Source organism: Bombina bombina, chromosome 3 (genome assembly GCF_027579735.1).
Source record: "Bombina bombina isolate aBomBom1 chromosome 3, aBomBom1.pri, whole genome shotgun sequence".
Taxonomy (NCBI): Eukaryota; Metazoa; Chordata; class Amphibia; order Anura; family Bombinatoridae; genus Bombina; species Bombina bombina.
This window is the reverse complement of record NC_069501.1, coordinates 231,145,881-231,165,573: the sequence shown is the minus strand read 5'-3', so window position 1 is coordinate 231,165,573 and position 19,693 is coordinate 231,145,881. Positions and strand designations below refer to the sequence as shown.

The window sequence follows — 19,693 nt, the reverse complement described above, 5'->3', positions numbered from 1 at the left end:
ATATATATATATATACACACACAGTTATATGTAAAAGTTTAGGAACCCCTGACAATTTCTATGATTTTCATTTATAAATAATTGGGCGTTTGGATCAGCAATTTCATTTTGCTCCATCAAATAACTGAAGGACACAGTAATATTTCAGTAGTGTAAATAGGTTTATTGGATTAACAAAAAAATGTGCAATCTGCATCAAAACAAAACTAGATTTAGGCACCCTTGTCATTTTGTTGATTTGAATACCTGTAACTACCTAGCACTGATTAATTGGAACACACAATTGGTTTGGTGAGCCCATTAAGCCTTGAACTTCATAGACAGGTGCATCCAATCATGAGAAAAGGTATTTAAGGTGGCCAATTGCAAGTTGTTCTCTTTGACTCTCCTCTGAAGAGTGGCAACATGGGGCCCTCAAAACAACTCTCAAATGACCTGAAAACAAAGATTGTTCAACATTATGGTTTAGGGGGAGGTTACAAAAAGCAATTGCAGAAATTCAAGCTGTCAGTGAGGAAATGGAAGAACACAGGCACAGTTGTTAAGGCTAGAAGTGGCAGGCCAAGTAAAATATTGGAGAGGCAAAGGATGGTGAGAACGGTCATAAACAGCCCACAGATGGTGTCACTGTGCATCGTTCAACAATTCAGCGCACTTTGCACTTGGAGAAGCTGTATGGGAGAGTGATGCGGAAGACGTCTTTTCTGCACGCACGCCACAAACAGTCGCTTGAGGTATGCAAACGCACATTTGGACATGCCAGCTTCATTTTGGAAGAAGGTGCTGTGGACTGATGAAACAAAGATTTAGTTATTTGGTCATAACAAGGGGCATTATGCATGGCGACAAAAGAACACAGCTTTCCCAGACAAACACTTGCTACCCACAGTAAAATTTGGTGGATGTTCCATCATGCTGTGGGGCTGTGTGTCCAGTGCCGGTACTGGAAACTTGTTAAAGTTGAGGGTTGCATGGATTCCACTCAATATCAGCAGATACTTGAGAATAATGTTGAGGAATCAGTCACAAAGTTGAAGTTACGTCGGGGCTGGATATTTTAACAAGACAACGACCCAAAACACTGCTCAAAATCTACTCTGGCATTTATGCAGAGAAACAAGTACAATGTTCTAGAATGGCCATCCCAGTCCACAGACCTGAATAGCATTGAAAATCTGTGGGGTGATTTGAAGCGGACTGTCCATGCTCGGCAACCATCAAACCTAACTGGACTGGAGATATTTTGCAAGGAGGAATGGTCCAAAATACCTTCATCTAGAATCCAGACACTCATTACAGGCTATAGGAAGCATCTAGAGGCTGTTATTTCTGCAAAAGGAGGCTCTACTAAATATTGATGCAATATTTCTGTTGGGTGCCCAAATGTATGCACCTGTTTAATTTTGTGTTGATGCATATTGCACATTTTCTGTTAATCAAATAAACTAATTTCACTAATGAAATATTACTGTGTCCTTCAATTATTTGATAGATCAAAATGAAATTGCTGATCCAAACACCCAATTATTTAAAAATGAAATTCATGGAAATTGTCAGGGGTGCCTAAACTTTTGCATACAACTGTGTGTATGTATGTGTGTGTGTATATATGCATGTATAACACACAGAGAAAACCCTGCATTCACTAGCAAGCTCTCAGCTAAGATTAAAAGAAAAAATGGAAAGGTTAGTTACCGCATCTGGCCAAATGTGACAAGCCTAGGTACCCCGTCAACGTCCTTTCCAAAAACCTGGGACCCTAAAACAGCCACACAATGCAAGCACTCAATCCAAACAAACTGGGAACAAGGGAAGGGTGCACAGGCTTATGTAATCACCCCAGTCATTAACAAAACATGGAAGGGGACTGCACTCCTAGACCGGACTGGGTACACATCCCATGACCCTGTAACATGCTCAGCCCAGGTTTCTTGGTGGCACTCACAAGAAGCTGTGCTGTCCCCAGAGTCACAGGCAGTTATCCCCAGAAAGATCTGGGTGCAAGAACCATAGGGGAAATTACAAAACAAATTAATACAACACACAGAGAAAACCCTGCACTCACTAGCAAGCTCTCAGCTAAGATTAAAAGCAAAAATGGAAAGGTTAGTTACTGCATCTGGCCAAATGGGACAAGCCCAGGTACCACGTCAAGGTCCTTTCCAAAAACCTGGGACCCTAAAACAGCCACACAATGCAAGCACTCAATCCAAACAAACTGGGAATAAGTTGCACTATCTATTGTCATAGAACACTGTAGGTCCCATTTCACAACTACAATATTGTGAGCTGAACCCAAAGGTTTATTTCAAGAAGTTTTTATGTTTTTTGCCAATAAGTTTTATTGTTTTTTTATATCTGTTTTTTTATATCTGTTTAGTGTGGATCCACATATTTTATAGTAAATTGTATGTATTAAACACATTCATTTACTCCACTATTTATACTGTCACTACTTATATTGACAATATCAAGAGGTCACAGACCACAAATAGTGAAATACTACATCACCTTGCCTTTTAGGCACTTCGCACACACCATAAACAAATCTATTCACCCACTGGCAGGCTAGGTTGCCTTTGTTCGAAGCTACAGTTGATAAGGTATAGGCGCTATATCCACATCCCAGTTTTTCACTTCCATAACTCCTAGCGAAGATATTAGCAGCCATACCATTAATATGGAGTCACTCAGATCCCTCAGACAGGAGATTGACTTTGACACTCCGAAAACTAACAACAGTATAGGAGATGATGATTGTATAGATGCTCAAACACTATTTAGAGAATTTGGAAAAAAATGCTTATTTCAGTAAAGTATAAGGCAGAAATATCCTTCCTTAAGAAATGTCTAGAGCTAAACATTATCCCAAAAGGACTGCTAGTAAATACTGCGCTTTTCCAAACACAGAGGTGTGTCTCTGTCAAATGAAGAGAGACCCTCATAAGCACATCTAGAGAACTAATAAACATCATAGAATACAGAGAGGCCCTCATAAAACAAATTGATGTGAACATCAAGGAGGATGAAGAGATTCTGATGAATCTAGAAAGCTCAGGGACTGACATTTCGGAAGGGAGGTATAATCTAATCAAAAAAGTAACAAAAGTTAGGGAAGACGTTATTTTTTTAAAAAAAAGAGAAAATTGAAAAGAGAAATTGAAGAGAAGAAGAGTAAGGAAAACATAACGCCAGAAGAAGATATGCACCAAGAGACAGAAATGGCCAATAGAGTAGAAGAAAACAGTGGAGATCTGGAAAATGGGAGGATGGCAATACATAAAGATAAAATCTATTATGTTAACCATTCCCATAGACAAAATTCTGGAAGAAAGAAAATTAATCAAAATTTTCAAAAAAGATCAAATGAGAACAATTACTACAACTCACAAGACTCCTACCGCATATAAAAGTCAGTAGAAGAAACCATAATTACAATAGACCTCAAAGAAACCAATGGAACTATAGAAGACATGAACAAGGTTGGGATTATAAAGATGAAGATAATCACGAACAAGATCAATATGATCATGCCAATCATGGAAGGAGAGAAGATCACTATCCAAATAGGAGACAAAGTGAGAGAGATGACTATCAGTTCAAATATGGATATAATGACCCAGGAACATATGACGATAGATATGAGAGACGAGGGGAAAGGATAGCCTAGGATCAAACATATCTAAGAAGGAACCATTCAAGTACCCACGTCAGATGATTTGAAGACCCTGAGGAACACAGCGGCCAAAGAGGGGAGAATATGAGAAGATGGAATGAACAGATAAAAACATCCACTAGAAACCAACAGAGAGAAGTTCCACTGGTACAGATACCTTCCTCATATACTTTTTTAGAACAGAACCAACCAATTGCAAAAAGCAAAGAAAGACCCCAGACGAGGAAGAAAAAAGAAATAGGGATGGAAGAAGAGATTCCACTAAATACAAGAAGGAAACCCATAGAGGAAAAAGGGGAGGAATCAGACTGAACAAACAGAAAAAGGAGAAATCACGAAAGGAAGATAGACAGAAAATCAATGATGGAATATTTAATCTTAGTTCACATGAACTAACAGAGGATGAAAAGAAAGTACTAAAATATGGTCTTTCATTTGCTCCAACAAGAAGTCTTGATAGATTTCAAACATTTATAAACGCAAAAGAATTCATAAGGAAATTGACTTTAAAAAGGTTTTTCATGAAGTCTCCATCAGAAATAATATCCAGAACAAATGACAACTGCAGCCGTTCCACTGTTGGAGGAATAGACCCAGCGTGCAAAGTCCGCCTCAGCCGTAATCGATTAACCAAGTGCAAAAAAAGTAAAAACCTGTCTTAGAAAAATGACAGGGAGGGCCGTGGACTCGTCATATTGTAAAAGAAATAAATTTATCAGGTAAGCATAAATTTCCTTTTCTTTTACAAGATATGACGACTCCATGGATTTCGTCCTTACTTATGGGATACAATACCAAAGCTATAGGACACGGATGAAAGGGAGGGACAAGACAGGAACCTAAATGAAAGGCACCACTGCTTGAAGAACCTTTCTCCCAAAAACAGCCTCAGACGAGGCAAAAGTATCAAGTTTGTAAAATTTGGAAAAAGTGTGAAGAGACGACCAAGTTGCAGCCTTGCAAATCTGTTCCACATAAGCATCATTTTTAAATGCCCATGAGGAAGCCACAGCTCTAGTAGAATGGGCTGTAATTCGTTCAGGAGGCTGCTGTCCAGCAGTCTCATATGTAACACGGATGATACTCAGCCAAAGAGAAAGAGAGGTAGCCGTAGCCTTCTGACCCCTACATTTCCCAGCAAACAACAAATAATGAAGATGTTTGACGAAAATCCTTAGTTGCCTGCAAGTAGAACTTCAAGGCACAGACTAAGTCCAAATTATGTAACAGATGCTCCTTCTTAGAAGAAGCGTTAGGACACAAGGAAGGAACAATAATTTCCTGATTAATATTCTTGTTAGAAACAACCTTAGGAAGAAAACCAGGTTTGGTACGTAACACAACCTTATCAGCATGGAAAATAAGATAAGGAGAATCACATTGTAATGCCGAAAGCTCAGAAACTCTGCGAGCAGAAGAAATAACAACCAAAAATAAAACTTTCCAAGATAATAACTTAATATCTATGGAATGCATGGGTAGAAACGGAACCCCTTGAATAACATTAAGAACTAAATTCAAACTCCAAGGAGGAGCAATTAGTCTAAACACAGGCCGGATTCTAGTCAGGGCCTGACAAAAAGATTGAACATCTGGAACATCTGTCAGACGCTTGTGTAGCAAAATAGACAAAGCAGAAATCTGTCCCTTTAAGGAACTTGCTGACAACCCTTTCTCCAATCCTTCTTGGAGAAAAGATAAAATCCTGGTAATCCTAACTCTACTCCATGAGTAGCCCTTGGATTCGCACCAATAAAGATATTTACGCCATATCTTATGGTAAATCTTTCTAGTAACAGGTTTACGTGCCTGAATCAAAGTATCAATGACCGCATCAGAGAACCCCCATTTAGATAAAATCAAGCGTTCAATCTTCAAGCAGTCAGCTGCAGAGAAATTAGATTGATGATGGAAGGGTCCCTGAATGAGAAGGTCCTGCCTCAATGGAAGCTTCCACGACGGCAGAGAGGACATGTCCACCAGATTGGCATACCAAGACCTGCGAGGCCATGCAGGAGCGATTAGAATCACCGAAACCTTCTCCTGTTTGATCCGTGCAATCACCCGGGGAAGGAGAGCAAACGGTGGGAACACATAAGCTAGGTTGAACAACCAAGGCACTGCCAAGGCATCTATCAGTTCGGCCTGAGGATTCCTGGACCTGGATCCATATCTTGGGAGCTTGGCATTCTGACGAGACGCCATCAGATCCAATTCCGGTCTGCCCCACCTGAGAATCAGGGTGGCAAAGACCTCCGGGTGGAGTTCCCATTCCCCCGGATGAAACGTCTGTCTGCTCAAAAAATCCTCCTCACAGTTGTCCACTCCTGGAATGTAGATTGCTGACAGATAACAAGAGTGAGCCTCTGCCCACCGAATTATCTTGGATACTTCTGTCATCGCTAAGGAACTCCTTGTTCCTCCCTGATGATTGATGTAAGCCACAGTCGTGATGTTGTCTGACTGAAAGCGGATGAATCTGGCCTTAGCCAACTAAGGCCAAGACTGAAGCGCATTGAATATTGCTCTCAATTCCAGAATATTGATTGGAAGTAGAGACTCCAACCGAGTCCACATACCCTGAGCCTTCAGGGAATTCCAGACTGCACCCCATCCTAGCAGACTGGCGTCTGTTGTCACTATCACCCATGAAGTTCTGCGGAAGCACGTCCCTTGGGACAGATGATCCAGCGACAACCACCAACGAAGAGTCTCTTGTCTCCTGATCCAGATCTATCTGAGGAGACAAATTTGCATAATCTCCATTCCACTGTCTGAGCATGCTCAGTTGTAGAGGTCTGAGATGAAAACGAGCAAACGGAATGATGTCCATTGCCGCCACCATCAATCCAATTACCTCCATGCACTGAGCCACTGATGGCCGATGATTGGACTGAAGGGCTCGGCATGTATTCAGAAACTTTAATATTCTGACTTCCGTCAAGAAGATTTTCATGGATATAGAATCTATTAGAGTTCCCAGAAAAGGAACCCTTGTCTGTGGAATTAGTGAACTCTTTTCTAGATTCACCTTCCACCCATGAGTCCTTAGAAAGGACAGAACCATGTCTGTATGAGACTTTGTCAGTTGATAAGACAACGCCTGGATCAGAATATCATCCAGATAAGGCGCCACTGCAATGCCCCGCCGTCTGAAAACTGCCAGCAGAGACCATAGAACCTTTGTGAAGATCCTGGGTGCCATGGCCAGCCCGAAAGGAAGAGCCACGAACTGAAAATGTTTGTCCAGGAATGCAAACCTTAGGAACTCATGATGATCTCTGTGGATAAGAATATGAAGATATGCATCCTTTAAGTCCACGGTAGTCATATATTGACCCTCCTGGATCAATGGAAGAATTGTCAGAATCGTCTCCATCTTGAAGGATGGGACTCTGAGGAACTTGTTTAGACTCTTGAGATCTAACATGGGTCGGAACGTTCCCTCTTTTTTTGGGAACCATGAAAAGGTTTGAGTAAAACTCCTGCCCCTGTTCCTGTTTTGGAATGGGGCAAATTACTCCCATAGTGGAGAGGTCTTTTACACAACGTAAGAACGCCTCTCTTTTTATCTGGTTTACAGATTATCGAGAAAGAAGAAACCTTCCCCTTGGGAAGGAATTTTTTAACTGCAACTGATACCCTTGAGACACAATTTCTAGTGTCCAGGGATCCTGAACGTCTCTTATCCAAGCCTGAACAAAGGGAGAAAGTTTGCCCCCTACTAGATCCGGTCCCGGATCGGGGGCCGCCCCTTCATGCTGTCTTGGGAGCAGCAGCGGGCTTCTTGGGTTGTTTACCCTTGTTCCAAGCCTGGTTGGGTCTCCAGACAGACTTGGCTTGTGCAAAATTCCCTTCCTGTTTTGCAGAAGAGGAAGAGGGGACTCCCTTGAAATTTTGAAAGGAACGAAAATTGCTCTGTCTACCCTTCTGCTTAGATGTTTTATCCAGAGGTAGGAGGTGACCCTTACCTCCCGTAATGTCAGAAATGATCTCTTTCAAGGTCTTCCCCTTGAAAGGGATAGCCAAAAGTTTGGATTTAGAGGACACATCCGCAGACCAAGATTTTAACCATAAGGCTCTGCTCGCTAAAATGGGAAATCCTGCATTCTTAGCCGCCAATTTGGCGATCTGAAAGGCGGCATCCGTAACAAAAGAATTAGCCAGCTTAAGGGCCTTAATTCTATCCATTATTTCCTCCAAGGAAGTCTCAGTCTTAAGAGACTCTTCTAAGGCGTCAAACCAAAAGGCAGCCGCAGTTGCAAGCCGTCGGTTGTAATAGAAACCCTTGGTGAACAAATAGCTTTTTTAGAAGACCCTCCAACTTTTTATCCATAGGGTCTTTGAAAGCACAACTGTCCTCAATAGGGATAGTCGTACGCTTAGCCAGGGTAGAAATAGCTCCCTCCACCTTAGGGACCGTTTGCCAAGAATCCCGAACGGTGTCAGGTATAAGGTACATTTTCTTAAAAATAGGGGAAGGTGAGAACGGGATACCCGGTCTTTCCCATTCTCTAGTAATAATTTCCGAAATTCTCTTAGGAACTGTAAAAACGTCAGAATAAGATGGAACCTCTAAATACTTGTCCATCTTACACAATTTCTCTGGAGGGACCACAATAGAGTCACAATCGTCCAGAGTTATCAGAACCTCCCGTAGTAACAGGCGAAGGTGTTCAAGCTTTAATCTGAAGGACATCACGTCTGAATCTGTCTGGGGTAAAGCACTACCTGAGTCAGACAGCACCTCCCTACCCCCCCCCCCCCACCCTCAGAGCCCTGGGAGTGTACATCAGAGATCGCCATCAAAGAATCAGAAGTTGCATGGCCCACGTTTTGCCCTGTAATACCGGCAACTTAGATAAAACTTCTGTAAGAGTGGATGACATAACTGCAGCCATATCCTGCAGAGTAAATGACGCTGACGCCATGGAAGAACATGGCGTTGCTTGCGTGGACGTTAAAGGCTGTGGCGCTTTGGGAGAAAGTTGCGGCATACCCTGAGTCTCATCAGTTTGAGGACATTCATTAGACATATCTTTATTAAAGAAAAAAAATTCTCTACACTCTAATGACCTCTCTATACATGGAGGGCAAAGCGTAACTGGGGGTTCCACAATGGCTAAACACATAAGGCATGTACTTTGTTCAAGTTCATCCATGATAACAGAACAAACAAAGCAATCTTGGTCAATTCACAGAGATATATTAATCAGAAAAAATAAAGTACTGTGTCTTTAAATAATAAAATCTGCTATTATGCGATAAGCAAATAAGTAGATTTATAACTCGTTCCTTAGCAGTTAGCAAATAAGTAGGTGAATTATTAGCAAACAAGTAGTTTTATTAAGCATTGCCCCTGAGTTGTTATGCCTTTTTCCAAAAAGAACAGTCACCTTGCCGCAGCTCCTACCTGCCCCCACTTGCTGGACACTGACACCTCTTATGTGGCGCACCTACGATCGTTTGTAAATATTGCACTACAAGTGAACTTAGGGCCCTTGAGAACCTGCTGCCATCCGGTGCCTGAACAGAAGGGATACTGCGCAGCAAGCGCGCGAACAAGAAGCCCCGCCTTCGTGGGCGTAACATAACTCTGCAGCTCCGTGGAGTATATACACACTGAACCGCCATTAACCGGAGTCTAAACAGTCTAATACATGAGCCAAAATCTCCCGCGTCAGCCACCTCTAATGTTTTACACCTGCCCCATTCAACATAGAGTGCCCAATAAAGTATACAGTGCAAAAACACCATCCATTCCCCAGCGCTTCTAGTTTAACCCTTCTAGAATGTCTGCAGGAAATAACAATGTGCCTGTTCTCGTTTTAACTAATGAGAATCTGCATATTGTGAAAGAGAAGCATTTTAGCCCCTAATCTCTGATAGAGAACAAGAAAGAAAAAGGCAAAGTACAGTCAATTCTGATATATGTTTTGTCCCAGAATAAAAGACTGCACTTACCTCCATGCTGAGGAACAGCATGATAATTCAGTGTCAAGAGGTCTTCTCTTCCTCCTGAGGTCCTGTGAAGATAGAAGGGTCTTAGTTACGTTTCATCTAAGGCCATCACATCAGAGCAGCAGAAGAATGGGAGGCGCAGTGAGGCTAAAACCCCACCAGTTCCCATAGCCATTGCTCTAAAGAAAAAATAGTACACTTTGGCACCATTTAAAAATAAAAACTCTTGATTGAAGAATCTAAACTAACACCTCACTTTACCTCACTCCTATCACTAACACAGGCAAAGAGAATGACTGGGTTGGGGAGGAAGGGAGAAGCTATTTATGCAGCTCTGCTGTGGAGCTCTTTGCCTCCTCCTGCTGACCAGGAGGTGATATCCCATAAGTAAGGATGAAATCCGTGGACTCATCATATCTTGTAAAAGAAATGGAAAGAAAATATCCCAAAGGGACAATTCCTAAGGATCCGAAAAAACTGCTCTGACCCAATGAAGTGGGAGGAACAAGCCGCACATCTGAAAAGTAAATTCATTGAAAGGGGATATGATGAAGATATGTTGGACCAAAAAATAGAAGAAGTAAGAAAGGTGGAGAGGAGGGAATTTATGAAATACAAAGATCGTAAAACACTAGAAAATTAAGAGGGAATACTGAATGTCCCAATGATCACTGAATTTAGCAACAATCGACACATTTTGGAAAATATCTTCAGGAAACATTTGTCCTTACTGAAAGAAGATGATATTATTGGGGATCAGCTACCAACACAACCGAAATTCATATATAGGAAGACGAACAATTTAAAGAATATATTAGCACCAAGTGTGCAAACGAACAGAATATCAAGAACCAATGATATCTGTGGGAAGAAAATTAATTTCCATGTCCCAGCTGCAAGGCCTGTAAATGTGTCAAGAAAACGAATACATTTCAATCCAATCACACCAAGGAAATATTTAAGATCCAGGATCTTATCAGATGCAGCGACAGAGGAGTGATCTATCTGGTTGAATGTTCCTGTGGGCTTCAATATGTCAGACAGACTTCAAGAAGCCTGAAAGATCGAATTTGTGAACATATACTGTTGATAGAGAAGCGGAATATGGACACAGTACTCTATAACCACTTCACAACCAAACATCAGGGCAATATAAAAGATCTAAAGTTCTGTGGTATACAAAAGATTAAGAAGAAATAGAGAGGTTCAACTGGACTGCCTGCACCCCAAAGGGCTGAATAACAAGGAAGATCTGGCCCATCTTTTAAAAATATAAAAAAAACTATACACATGTTTAATCTTGATAGGATGTAGGCAATTGTGAATAATAGTCAAACAACTCCTCCCCCATCTTTCTTTTCCTGTTCACATTATAAAGGGTTCAACAATAAGAAAAATCTGGCCCATTTACATATTGATATTTGGTCCGATTCTACTAGGATGTAGGTCACTGCTATGAATAGTCAAATAAAGGGTTCAATAATAAGGAAAATCTGGCTTATTTGGATACTGATACATATATCTGATCCTACTAGTATGTAAGTCACTGCGAGGATTAGTTAAATTATCCCGTATCCTTTACCAATCTATTCGCCTAACTGATAGAACTGGAACCTTTCGTACTTAGCTTCCCTTATGATACGATTTGAGACTTATCACCTGTATCTTCCCAAAGAGAAATAACAAAAATGTTCTGCTGTACCCAGTTACATCTTTGTTCCGGTTGAAAAGTTTCTCTTTCTGGATTGAAACAAGAGCCTTATACAATAGAACACTACATATGTGGTTTATATATATCCTGAAGATAGAAAATCAACCCTACACCATATGTACACAAAATATTCAATTTAGAAACTCAATTTATCTCTCTAAGAATATTTATAACACAATCTCCACATCACAATAGGAATTTTTATCATTTAGTTATTAATCTTCAAAACTGCTTAACAATATATAGATTTATGACTGACACGATTTCTGGGTAATCCACTACGCAGTCGTAGCCAGCCAGTAAATTTATCTATTCTCCTCTTTCTTGACTTAGACTGTCAACAAATATTTTACTTATATTAAGATTACATACTCCTTAATGGATGTATAACAACGGTGATTTCTAACTGACTGATACAAAGTCTATTTTTCCTACTACTTACAAGTTGATTTTTCCATCTCTCTCAGTTTAGTTATATTTTTCTCATTACCTTTATATAAAACTCTCATATAGAAAACTAATGTATTTATTATTATATATCTCTTTATTCTCCATCACATAATAGACTACACAAATCTTATCCACCCCTGACCCCATAAGGTTAGAGTACAAACTGACACTTTAGTTAACTCTTCCTGTTTGCACAAACATAAACTCAAGCTTAGCGACAGTGACAAGGCTAACTGAGATATTTCTTTATTTTCATCATATTATAATGGACTATATAATTCCTAGCCTTATGATGATAAATAATGTCCTCTGGTCACCCTTGACACTATAATTTTAGAGTACAACTGACATTCCAGACAACTCTTCCTGTTCAAATAGACACAAACTTAAGTTTTAGCGACAGCGGCATGTTTAACTTATCAATACAAGCTTGTGTGTTACGTATGTGTTTTTAAAAAAATAATACCTAAATTAGTATAGATCTGATTCGACATATGCGATGTCTGGTACACAAACCTAGCTATCAGCTGTAAAGGTTTGTTTACCAACCATGCACTTATAGCCAATCAGACACTAGTCAGTCTGAGTCCGCCAACCAATCACAAACAGGTATTAACGAGCTGAACCCATACCTGAATGTGAGCGGAGGAGTTTTTCAAAACTATTAGTAAGCATCAACTCAGGATATACACTCCAATATTGATTTTTAGTGAAGGCATATCATTTAACAAATATCTCCTGAACCACGATAGATCCGATCCGATATACGCATGGTCTAATACACAAACCCAGCTATCAGCTATGGAGGTTTGTTTACTAACCACGCGTTCATAGCCAATCAGACACCAGTTCGTATAAAGTCCTCCATTCAATCACAAAGAGGTATGAACGAGTCACATTCGTACTTCAATGTGAGCGGAGGAGTTTTTTAGTAAGATGAGTATGCATCAATTTAGGGTTTACACTTCGGCACCAATTTTTAGCAAGTGGTTGTATACATTTCTAAAGGATGTTTTGTATAACACGATTTTGGTACAGAATAAAACTAGATACTATGAAAATGTATCCACTTTCGGTTTGCAATATCCGGTTGCACTTGGTGCCCAAACTATGCCAATTACTATTTTTGATACTGTATTTAAAGCTTCCTGCTACTAGGTATCACCAGTCTTGATAAAAGGCCTATATTGTGGCTGAAACGCGTTGACTATCAGCTGGTAAGCTCTATTCCAATCCTTTAATCAAAGTTTGGACGTTCTACACTATATTTTTATTTTTTACAAGACACTCTATCAGGATTTAGAATGGATAACAGAGAGACCACTATGATCTAACAGAATCCCATCACCGGATTTCTCACCACCAGGAAACAAGTTTGACTTTTTATTTATTTCAACACTTGGATTGTGACATTATTTGGATTTTTCATATATATTTTATCACAACATATTTTTTCACCTATTTTTTTTATATATTTTTTCACTCATATATATTATCTCTCAGTAATATATTATTTTTTCAGCAATTATTTCATTGTTCCAAATTTGGATTTTTTGTTTTTTCACAAAATTATTTTTTAAGAAATAATTTTACCATTTTCAAGTTGTTTACGGTATTCATTTGCACGTGCAACTTCCACATTATGTTTATATAGTGTTAATTTCATACCACTGTTCAACCCATGTTACCATTTGTTCAATTTAGACAACATTAGAACACTTTAGATCCCATATCATAACTACAATATTGTGAGCTGAACCCAAAGGTTTATTTCAAGAAGTTTTAATGCTTTTATATCTGTTTCTTATATCTGTTTAGTGTGGATCCACATTATATTTTATAGTATATTGTATGTATTAAACACATTCATTTACTCCACTATTTATACTGTCACTACTTTTATTGACAATATCAAGAGGTCACAGACCACAAGTAGTGAAATACTACACCACCTTGCCTTTTAGGCGCTTCGCACACACCATAAACATAACTATGGTTACTGATCAGCTAAATAATTTTTGACATCCCTATGTGAAGCTGAGTCTTTATCCTTTTTTTTTTTTTTTTTACTGCTTCAATTTAAACACTATAGTAAGTAGGGTTGCCACCTGCCCCTTAAAATACAGAACACTTATAAGTTACACATGCTGCAGGGTGTGCAGGGAGGAACATGAATAGTGCTGTCCAGAAACACAATTCGTGGTCTTACCTGCACACACTGCAGCATGTGTAACTCATAAGTGTCCAGGAAAACATGGCTGAGGTGGCAACCCTAATTTTAAGGCATATTCCAGTGAGTGACCCACACAAATTACATATAGGTTTTTCAGCAGGAACAGCAGATTCCAAATATATACAATTATTATATGTATATTTCATCACAGATGACAAGGCTGCAACAAAAAGATATATATATTTATAATATGTATAATTTTAGTAAATAGCCAGATGACCACTGCTGCTACTGTGATCACCTTACTAAATTATTAGCAATCGCATTTAAAGTTGCATTAGGGGTCCATACTGGCTTTTTGGGGAGTTGTAATAAAAACTACCCCTTGTGCCAGAGTGTAAATTAAAGGGATATTAAATTATTTTTTTTCTTTAATGATTCACATAGGGAATAAAATTTTAAACAACATCCCAATTTACTTCTATTATCTAATTAGCTTCATTCTTTAGATATCCTTTGTTGAAGGAATAGCAATAGACATGGGTGAGCCAATCACACGAGGCATCTATGTGCAGCCACAAATCAGCAGCTACTGAGCCTATCTAGATATGCTTTTCAGCAAAGGATATCAAGAGTATTAAGCAAATTAGAAAACAGAAGTAAAATAAAAAGTTGTTTAAAATGGCATGTTCTTTCTAAATCATGAAAGAAAAAAATTGGGTGTCATGTCCATTTAAAGCACCATTTTTTTGGGGGGGGGGCGTGGCCTGGTAATCACTGTAACCACAGTGTTCCCATGGTTATACAGACAAAATTAACATATATATATAATTTATTTTTTTAATGGGAATTGTCCACTATAAAACAAACTTTATAGTGACTCTAATTAAAAAAATAAGTATTTTAATTATATATATGCCTAAAGCTATACTTAGGAGTAATACCTTTTTGTTTGTTTTTTTAATTTAAGTGGTCTTGGCAACTCTTTTCCTTTTTAAAGCTGTAATTTAGCAGTGAGTATGAATATATCCATCAGTGCCAAGGATGAATCAAAATAAATCAGGGCATCACTTCATTATAAAGTTTTTTTTATTTTTAAATTCTTAAAGGGACATAAGTGTAAAATGAAAATGCTCTGTGTTATCAGTTGATTATAACTAGGTGTTTAATCCCTGAAAAGGGTTAAACACATACGGGTCGATCACAATCCATAGAAAAGTTTATTTAAAGGGACAGTCAACACCAGAATTGTTGTTGTTTTAAAAGATAGATAATCCCTTAATTACCCATTCCCCAGTTTTGCATAACCAACACAGTTATAATAATACACGTTTTACCTCTGCAGACTGCCCCCTTATTTCAGTTCTTTTGACAGACTTGTATTTTAGCCAATCAGTGCTCACTCCTTGGTAAATTCATGTGCATTAGCTCAATGTTATCTATATGAAACACATGAACTAATGCCCTCTAGTGGTAATAAACTGTCTAAATGAGTTTAGATTAGAGGCGGCCTTCAAGGTCTTAGAAATTAGCATATGAACCTCCTAGGTTTAACTTTCAACTAAGAATAGCAAGAGAACAAAGCAAAATTGGTGATAAAAGTAAATTGGAAAGTTGTTTAAAATTACTCACCCTATTTGAATCATGAAAGTTTTTTTTGGACTTGACTGTCCCTTTAATTAGAGATAAGTTTTTCTAAAGGATTGCGATCACCTCCAGAGTTCAATCCGTTCCAGAGTAAGGGCCTGATAATCTAAAGCTCTCTGCTCGGGTGAGATTATATCAGGGTCTCATCAGTACTGTGAGGTCCCTCAAACAAGTTTATGAAGGCAAATGTTAGCACCAAAATGTTTATCTCGCTATTCAGAGTAATTGATGTGAAGGAGAGACACATATATTACAATCACTGTGTTTATAGAGTTTATGCAACATTTATGTCTTAGTAACCTTGGAACATGCAGAACCTGTGGTCAATAATTAACTCCAGCACTGTGTGTAATGTATTTCTCTTTGTAAAATAAGTAGAAATTCTGCAAATCATTATCAAATGACATCTGAATAGTGTACTATTTATTACTCAACCTATTAGTACAGTACTTCATATTTTAACATTCAGGTATTTTGGGGCATGCTTTCTTTTTATTTATTTTTAATGATCTAATAAATGATCATTATATTACATTGTTTCTTTATTTTAATGTCCAGTTATTTTGGAATATCTGTCTAATCTGTCTGTCAATTAAACCTTTACATATATTTAGTGGAGTCACAGAGGTTTGGTTTTCTGTGGCTTTATTTGTTCTTACGCTAAAGATTATCACAATGAGGTCCCATGCTCCCCCCTTGAAGACAGTGAGACCGAAAGACTCAAGTAATGATATAGAATAGAAAGGATACAACTATTTATTGATGTTACCCATCTGGTAATTTACAAAATTTACCAAGGTCTTTATTAATTGCCAAACTATACCTGTGACTAAACCTTTTATTTTCTGAAAAAAGTAGTAAACAATATGGATACAGTTCCACCCTAAACTTCTTTCACATGATACCTAATTCATACACACAACAGAAATGGGATTTGAAATACAGCTGATCTGTTACATATAGGCAATAAGTGACATACATGCACATTTATCTCACGCCCATCATCAGACTTCTTGTATTTTGCAAACAATTGTGATATTTGCTATTGTGTATGCTATGTACAACGTATATGTATTCTTTTTTAGGCACAAAAAATGTAATCTGTTTAACATCTGTTCTTTGTACAACACTTTGGTTATTTTTTACCTACAATGTCCATCAATAACATCAAATATGCAAAAAAAATGTTTTAAAAGTTTGTCCAACTAATTATTTAATGAATATATACAATTTTCCATTTTACACAGGATATAGCATATTATTTCATACAAACCCCCCCCCCAGAAATAACATTTATTGCATCAGTCATATTGCTGCAAGAAAGGGTCATGAATGATTTGAAAAGTGTATCTGTTAAATACAACTGTATTTTAGGAGTATTAACTAATACTGTACATGGCTTGAAACCGGCATTCAAAATGAGCGTTCCTGTGTTATTGCTGGTGTTTTATTGAATATCTTCAAATTAAGGGAAACTATCACGAGCATCCAAAAATGCTAATATTAAAGGGCAATAAAATGCTACATATTTAAATGTGGTCTAAGCCTTGCTAATAAATAGTTCAGCTAAACAATTGAGGTGAGCTACAAAACAAATATTTTTGAGGAAGTAGCAGTCACTTGGTAATTATATGTGAGTTGTAGATAGAGCATGCATTTTTCAAAATAAACTTTACAAATTTTATCACAATCCCTTTACTATCTTGGTTTCCAATGGCATATTCAGGTAGGCTCTGGCTCAGGTTCTTAAACACTATAGGGCAGCAGGGTTTGCAACATTTTTCTACATAAACACTGATGCCATATAGCATTCAAGACACAGACACACCTACCTAAGTATGCTCTACAATAAAACATACCAAGAGAAATGAGTAAATGTGATGACAGGAGGAAATTGGGAAAGTTTTTAAAAAGTCATGCTTTATCTAAATTGTGACTTCCATGTCCCTTTAATAAATGGCTATAAAATAACAATAAGTTGAAATAAAGAGCTACACAAAGATCTCTATTAAAAGTTAAAAAAAATTTTTTAAATTGACTAACAGCTGGGACTATATTCTTCTTTAGTTGTAAATTGTACTACCCAGAAGTCATAGTAAAAGCTAGTAAACGATAAAATGTAAAAGTATCTAAGACTCAGGGTGTACATGCATTCTTCAGGTCTTATAAATGCCCCTTGATCAAGTGGTTTCTAATGTAAAGCGGCTTACACCTGACTGATATTCCTATCTAGTGAACGACTGCAAGGGATCATGTAAAACTTTGTGTAACAAGAAACCCCAGAACATTAAGATGGTTTGCTTCACATGTAAAAAGTAGTACAAATGATTATAACCAATGTTACTTGTGCTTTGAGTTTTTCTTCCTGTCGCAGGTTTAATATTTACGATACTGTACCGGTGCGCTACACCCATCCTCCTGATGTCCTTCCCTAGATGCGTCTTTCTGCCTCGGCACACTTCAGCCAGACATAGTATCAAGTGAAGGGGGAGCAGCACACATCCTCCAACAGAGGAACATTTACTTCAGCTTTCCATAGTCATTAAAGTTACACCGGAGGAGAAATATATATAGAAAAAGTGCAGCCGCACTGCACATAAAGCATCTGCAGACCCCTGGCACCTCAAGGTTTTTTTTTCTTTTTTTATGATGTTTTTCTTTTTTGTTTCTAACTTAATAAAGCTATTTTTCATACAATATTTTTGCTCCAATAAAACTTTATTGATCTCTTGTCAAGTGTAGAAGTCAATGTTCTTCTGTAATATTTTCACGATAGTGTCCCATATATGATTTATATTTATCCCCCTATGGACAGAGGTGAAAGATGCACATTGTCCTGCAAAGTGTCAAGATCCCTCTGGCTTGTATTTAAAATTTCTTAATAAAAAATATCAGCCCTGTGCCATCTCCTAGAACAGAGCAGGGCACTGTGACGTGTTCAGTTCCTTCAGTGGGTTTCATGCCAAGGGTTTATAAAAATACTTTGGTCTGGAGCTGTTCAGTGCAAATATGTTGTCTGGCAGCAGCTTGAGATCACTGACAACACTTAGGCTTGTCTTTCTTTGTATTCTGGTACAAGTTGCTGTCATTGCTGTTTATCCCTGAAATGTAATACAGAAGAAAGTAATGTAACCTGACATGAAGAGACAGATATAAATGTTAAAAATAATACAATGGCAATATAGCAATATGCAACCTTGAAATATATTATATTATAAATTTCATCTATCTATATATATGTGTGTGTGTGTATATACTGTGTATATAAATATATATATATAAAGAAAATCAAGGAGAAGGTGGCACTCAAATACAAAGCAATCCCTTATTACAAAGAAATGTTTCGGGGCTCCTGCCCCTTTCTCAAGCTTGAGAAAGGAGCAGGACCCCCAAAACGTTGCTCTGTATTAAAAGGATTGCATTGTATTTGAGTGCCACCTTCTCCTTGATTTTCTTCATATACTTCTTGGGCTGCTGGAGGGAAGCCTGGAAGGTGATCATTATATCCTCTACTTTGGTGATGTGCTGACCCTATATGTTTATATATATATATATATATATATATATATATATAAAATCTCAAAAATCCTGCAATCAGAAACAGTGGTCAATAGCAAATTACATTTAGCTACCAATCAGCAAGCGATACCCAAGTTCTGAACCAAAAATGGGCTGGCTCCTAAGTTTCCTGCTTTTTCCAAATACACGGCTAGATTTGGAGTTTTGTCGGTAACGACCCGAAAAACTAACGCCGGCTTTTTTCTGGCCGCACCATAAAAATAACTCTGGTATTGAGAGTCCACAGAATGGCTGCGTTAAGCTCCAAAAAAGGAGCGTAGAGCATTTTTAACGCAGCTTCAACTCTATACCAGAGTTGCTTACGCAAGCGGCCAGCCTCAAAAACGTGCTCGTGCACGATTCCCCCATAGGAAACAATGGAGCTGTTTGAGCTGAAAAAAAAACCAAACACCTGCAAAAAAGCCGCGTTCAGCTCCTAACGCAGCCCCATTGTTTGCTATGCGGTAACCCTTCCTACGTCTGCACTTAACACTCTAACATGTACCCCGAGTCTAAA

General features: G+C 38.3%; 1 protein-coding gene across 2 annotated transcripts in view; it reads right to left on the bottom strand.

Moving 5' to 3' along the window:
• Positions 1–16,356: 16,356 nt before the first annotated feature.
• RAB34 (RAB34, member RAS oncogene family) overlaps positions 16,357–19,693 on the bottom strand; it is an 82,005-nt gene continuing 78,668 nt past the window's right edge. For both annotated transcript variants that reach the window (XM_053706191.1, XM_053706192.1), the window contains exon 11: positions 16,357–18,719. In XM_053706191.1, coding sequence (XP_053562166.1) covers positions 18,652–18,719 — 68 coding nt within the window. In that variant the 3' untranslated portion in view covers positions 16,357–18,651. The remainder of the gene's footprint in view (positions 18,720–19,693) is intronic.